Here is a 6,258-nt window from a genome sequence, read left to right on the forward strand (position 1 = left end):
ATCTGCCCAAGTTATGATTACTAAAGATGAAAATGCAGTTTGAGTTCGGACTGACACTGAAATTCTGTTGACATCCATAAGCTCGATAATAATTCTTTAGGTGTAATAAACGTATTAGTACATACCTCATCTATATGATATTTATTTATATTAGTACATAAGCAATGTCTGCCCTTCAACATAACAGTGTTAACAAGTTCATTACCTAGGTGATCGTTGCCATTAGTGTTTTATTCTTACAATAACATCAGTGCAGCTGTTCAGATTATAGATCCAAAATTACAAGCTGTTTATAAGACATGTATTTGATTTGCTGTAAACTTTGGGGTGATACTCCATTAGGAATTAATGTCATTAATAGTCATAATAACATATATGTATATATATATATATATATATCAAGAGTAGATAATGTTATTATCTACTCTTGATATATATATATATGGTCATGGTCATATATTAGTTTGTGGTTTAATGTCATTTAGGTTAGGGTTAGGGTTAGGGTTAGGATTATCAATCATTAATCATTAATCATTAATGATATCAAATTTGGGAACATTCCTAATGGAGGTTAGCCAAACTTTGGCAGACCCAATTCGGAATGTATGATGAATGAACTGTGAACTGATGAACTAATGAATGATGTTGTTTTAATGCCCTAGCAACCTTGGCTACACACACATGAAGCATGCATGAGGTTTTCAGTATACATGCATATATATATATATATACAGCCACTCACTTACTGAAAACACATGCTTATACTGTTTGCCTTCTCCAGCCCTCCCCCTGTGCACACATTTGTGTGTAAACATGATTGATGACACAGGTTTGGCTGTTTCGTTTTGGGGTAAAGTGACCATGGTGCTCTCTACTCTCTATATTCTCATGAACTGAATATTTAAAATGTGGAGAAATCGGTGCTGTATGGGGCAGCAGTTGCAAGATGTCTCTTTTTGTACCAATTGCTGCTGAAATGTATGAATCTTGTAGTGGCATAACAGCTGTACTAACTAAAGCTGTAACGGATCTTGGGTTTAGGCATCACCATCTGGAGATACAGTTGAAGGGGTGGGGTTGTAACTTGTAGTGTATATATATATCACCCCGAGAGTTAGGATTTTATAGTGGCCGATTGTGGATAAGTATGCGCAGGAAACACTGAGGCAAATTTTTCATCACTAACTTCTTGTATTTAAAATCTAAATAGTGCAAAGTACAGCATATTGTTTGACTGTATGTTGTACCTATAGATTCGGCCATAGGGTATGTAAACCCAATGTTGTAGAGTTGGCCAGTGGTCACCCCATCCTTCCCCGTACCTTACTTTAGCCAGACCGGAGCAAACAGCAACACAGTGTGGTGCTTTTTTATGTGTGCAAAACGTTCCAGGGTGGAGAATATCGTTTGACATTCATGTTAATTAATGAAGATTCTGTGCTGCTGGGTGTATTTTTAACTTTCACATCTGCTAACCCAGCTAATGGCGTCGTCATGGTTACAATATTATTTTCCAACCGACGGAGTGGAGTTAACGACATCACCTGGGTTACATCCGTCCCACATCCGTGACCCAAACTAACAGTATCGCCACAGCTACCTTCAGCATCTTTCTTCCAGAACCCATGAACTAAAATAATGGCGTAATTATGGTTATTATGTCGTCTTCTTGACCTCCAAACCTGAACTAGTAGTGTCACCATGGTTGTGTGTCCTTTCCAACTCCATGAGTGTAACTGGCAGTGTTGCCATGGTTACCTCTTTCTCAGCCTCATGAGTGTACCTAACAGTGTCACCAGGTTTACTTCCGCGTCCCAACCCCGCAAATGTGACTGAAACGTATCCGTGTCGTCAGGGTGCTAATATCCTCCCTGACCCCTGCGCATCACACTAACGCTGAGAGGGTCTATGTCCCCCGGGGTACGGTCCGGTATACCGGAACGTACCCTGGTACTATCTAATATGCCAGACCGTGCCTCGCCTACTCCACTAATGAGTCTAGGGAGTCGCCTACGCCTATTCCCTCACCCGAACCCGAACCCTAACCCTAATCCTAACCCTAACCCTAACCCTAATCCTAACCCTAACTATATCAAATAGTGACAGGGTACGTTCCGGTATACCGGACCGTACCCAGGGTACGTTCTGGCAGTACCCTGGGGGACATAGACCCTATGAGCCACACTAACAGGCATCTCTGTTGTTGCGTTAGATCTCACATGGGCGTCGGTGAACCGGGGCGTGCTGATATGCGACGAGTGCTGCAGCATCCACCGCAGCCTCGGCCGGCACATCACGCAGGTGAAGAGTCTCAAGAAGGGCTCGTGGTGCCCCGCCATGCTCGCGGTGAGTATCCACGGCAACGCGAATGCAGACGCGCGGAAAATGTAAATTCGTGTATTAAAGTTGTTAGTAAAGTTGAACTAGGGGTTTGGGTTGTCACTAGTTACATGCTGTGGTAACTTACTCGTGTAGTATCAAGAGCTAATAATACCTAGAGTGTACAACGGAAAAACGGGAAAATAGTGCTATTTCACAACAACATTATTCTACTTTGCCTGCGAGTCTAGAATAATTTTATGGTATTGCATTAAGCAGAATTCTTTGCTCTCTAAAACAAGACCAACCGCTTGTCAATACGATACTCCTAGGCTGAGATATTGGCTCCTAAACCTCCCCTCCCACATGCCTCACGCCGCCTCGCATCCCGGTTATTCAGCTACCTCAACGCCCCTAAGCATTGCTTCGTGAAAGTTCGGTTTTTCCGCAATAACTTTATGAGTAAACGGCGTTTCGGCGATAACTTAATGCAATACCATAAAATTATTCTAGACTCGCAGGCAAAGTAGAATAATGTTGTCGTGAAATAGCACTATTTTCCCGTTTTTTCATTGTACACTCTAGGTATTATTAGCTCTTGGTAGTATCAGTCTCTTAATTGATTGCATATGGTGCAATTATTTTGCCGGGGTGGTGAATACGAAGAGTGAAACGAGAGGGATGGGTTAGATATTCAGATAGTCTGGCGAGGTTCTTGCATAGAAATTTTTTTTTACATTTAAAAAAAAATCTTTTTTAATTTTATTTCTAGACCAACATTGACAAAACGTACATTAAGTACATAGTTGAGATGCGTTGAATTATTTGCGATGTTGCATAGAATTATCGGGTAAAATGCCCCACGATTGTGTTTGTAGCTTAGTGAAGTCAGTAAAATGAGTTGCAGTAGATCTAAAGTGGATCCATGATGAAATTTATCATTACATAGAAGTTGTACTTGTAGCTATGGCAGTTTGATGGCAGTATGCTTACGAATTCTCTAGAGCGATGGGGTGTGGTGGTGGGCAGAGGGAGGCATGACAGAAATCCGGACACCGGCGGTGACATGACGAAACTGGTGTCTTTCAGATGGTGCACACACTGGTGAATAATGGGGCAAACTCCGTCTGGGAGCACAACCTTCTGGACCCGGCACAGGGAAAGTCGGGCCGACGGAAACCGCTGCCGAAAGACCCGGTGCAGTAAGTGCCTCGTGCAGGCATGGCGCCCATCTATAGCTATTGTCCTTGAACATGCGTCTAAACAGAGGAATTGCTCCGACCTGTGATTGGAGGATGAAAATAGAACCCGCCCACTTTTCCATTTTCGGAGGATAAAAATAGAATTCGTGACGTTTCGTTTCACCGGTCATAGCCGCGCGTGCATATTTGCTAATTAATTAGACTAATCGCGCTTCAATAGACTCAAAATTCACAGAGATTAAGGCTAAGACATGTGTCTATAATAGCTAGAATTTATAGAAATGTAACTGAAATCGTTCGCTCCATATGATAGTTAGTACACGTTCCTACCAGTCATAGCATAGCGTATGCGGCGGGAGTGGGCGGGGTCTATTTTTATCCTCCAATCACAGGTCGGAGCAATTCCTCTGTTTAGACGCATGTGTCCTTGACTGTGGAAAGTCGTCTCTCAGACTCGCATCTTGGTAGTCTGAGCATGTCGTTTGAATTTGGTGCTAAAATATGAGTTTAATTTGTATTTTTACTCTATTTAATTTTAACAATGATGAATTTCATGAGCTACGTAGATAAGACCTCACCCTGTGGGGAGAATAAATTATAATATACGTGATTTTAATGATTTATTTGTTGTTAATTCGTTGCAGTCCAACTAAAGCGGATTTCATACGAGCCAAATATCAAGTGTTAGCGTTTGTGCATCGATTGAAGGATGACGATTCAGGAGCGGCACTAGATGACATAAACCGGGTGTGTGACCTTACTGCAAACTACGCTTATAATACCTCAACAAACCTAGTATATTAATTTATAATGCATGGATGTACGTATGCATGTGTGCATGCGTGCGTGCGTGCATGCATGTGCATGTATCTACGTATACATGTGTATACAGTAGTGTAATTCACAAGTTTATAATACATGTAAGCCTGGTACAGGGTTAGAAATTAAGGGCAGCAAGCACCAGCTGCCTACAAGGGTCAGTTTGCTGCGTGCTCTCAAGGTCGGCAGCAAATAATCGCTGCCAATAAATTTCGAATAGACCGTAGTAAAGGCACCAAAGATGGCGTTTCACCCTGTGCATGGTTTTGTGTTTCCGTAGCAACTACACGCAAGCGTGAGGACAGAGAAGTTGGAGACAACGTTCCGTCTGTTAGCCCTTGGCGCCGACCCAAACTTCTGCCACTCGGTAATTACGCATGCGCGCTCGACGCTGAGAGAGATGTTTGGCGAAACGTCATATCCCCATCGACATATCGATTCGGCCAATATCACGTTTGTTTTAGTGCATCGTAACGTTGTCACCACATCCTCATTATAATGTCGATTCTTCCAATATCCCGTTTGTTTTCATTTATCGTAATGTTATCACCACATTCTCATCGTAATACCAATTCTTCCAATATTACGTTTATTTTAGCGCATCGCAATGTTGTTTGTCACATCTTCATTATATTACTATATCTTCGAATATCAAGTGGCGGTGTTGGCGGCAGCGGTGGTGTTGTTGCTGCTGTTGCTGCTTCTGTAGTTGTTAGTAGATGTTGTTGATGGTGGCAGCGGTGCTGGCTGACCAATCCTCGGCGGGCTACATTTGACCCCTTGACCTTGATGTTGACCTTGCCTCTGTGTTGCGTAGGAGAAGAGCAACACGACGCCGCTGCACATCGCAGCGAAGGCCTGCCAGGCCGCCCAGGTGGAGCTACTGGTCGTGTACGGAGCCGACCCGGGCGCACTCGATACCGCGGAGAAGACCCCTGTCGACTACGCAAAGTAAGTGCAACATAGCCCCCCTCGTTTATGTGGAGATGGTCCCCTGGCATGGGTGCATCGGTGTACTAGCTCATGTCCGATGCACCCATGCCAGGGGACCATCTCCATGCCAGGGGACCATCTCCACATGAACTAGTACAAGGTTCATCGGTGTACTAGTTCATGTGGAGATGGTCCCCTGGCATAGGTTCATCGGTGTACTAGTTCATGTGGAGATGGTCCCCTGGCATAGGTTCATCGGTGTACTAGTTCATGTGGAGATGGTCCTCTGGTGCTGGGGGCCTGGGGCCCCTCCTTTATGTAGAGACGGTCCCCCAGTGTTAAGGGCATGTCATCTCACTCGTTTATGTAGAGACGTGAAAGCAGTGATTGCAGATTTTACTGGGAGGTGCTCCCACTTACTGTTAAATTTACGCGAAAGTTTAAACAGTGTGGGAGTGGCGTAAACGAGAGAGAAATCGCGTTCCCTCACTCCTCTGCATTCTTGGATTGAATGTGTCATTCCGTTCAATTAAACGTGCATAAATTTATTTTGCGCAGGGAGGGTGGTCACCCCGACCTCGCTGACCGACTGGTGGAGTTTCAGTATGAGGTTACAGACCGGCTGACCCACTACCTGTGCGGCCGCAAGCCGGACCACCAGAGCGGACAGCACTTCCTGATTCCGGAGATGGCAGACTCGAGCCTGGATCTGTCCGAGCTGGCCAAGGCAGCGAAGAAGAAGCTACAGATGGTAGTGCAGTTGTAGTGTAGATATATGTGCAATGTTAGCTTCGTCCCTTGTCTGTTACTTCTTCATTCCATCATTTGAAGTAGAAGCTACAGATGGTAGTGCAGTTGTTGTGTTGTAGTGTAGAAATGTGTTCGATGTTAGCCTCGTTCGTTGTCTGTTACCGCTCTATTCCATCAAAGAAGAAGCTACAGAGTCTCTCTCTTTCTCTCTCTCTCTCTCTCTCTCTCTCTCTCT

The 6,258-nt window shown here is 44.2% G+C and overlaps 1 protein-coding gene across 2 annotated transcripts in view; it reads left to right on the forward strand.

The window, feature by feature from the left end:
- Positions 1 to 2,219: 2,219 nt before the first annotated feature.
- Positions 2,220 to 6,258, forward strand: part of LOC106814844 (ARF GTPase-activating protein GIT2-like) — a 14,290-nt gene continuing 10,251 nt past the window's right edge. Inside the window, exons 1-6 of one of the 2 annotated variants that reach the window (XM_014819208.1) lie at positions 2,220 to 2,346; positions 3,409 to 3,521; positions 4,166 to 4,268; positions 4,621 to 4,707; positions 5,158 to 5,291; positions 5,832 to 6,024. In XM_014819208.1, the coding sequence (XP_014674694.1) occupies positions 2,338 to 2,346; positions 3,409 to 3,521; positions 4,166 to 4,268; positions 4,621 to 4,707; positions 5,158 to 5,291; positions 5,832 to 6,024 (639 nt within the window). In that variant the 5' untranslated portion in view covers positions 2,220 to 2,337. The remainder of the gene's footprint in view (positions 2,347 to 3,408; positions 3,522 to 4,165; positions 4,269 to 4,620; positions 4,708 to 5,157; positions 5,292 to 5,831; positions 6,025 to 6,258) is intronic. The other variant, XM_014819207.1, reaches the window with a different exon arrangement.

Source organism: Priapulus caudatus, unplaced genomic scaffold (genome assembly GCF_000485595.1).
Source record: "Priapulus caudatus unplaced genomic scaffold, Priapulus_caudatus-5.0.1 Scaffold989, whole genome shotgun sequence".
Classification (NCBI taxonomy): Eukaryota; Metazoa; Priapulida; class Priapulimorpha; order Priapulimorphida; family Priapulidae; genus Priapulus; species Priapulus caudatus.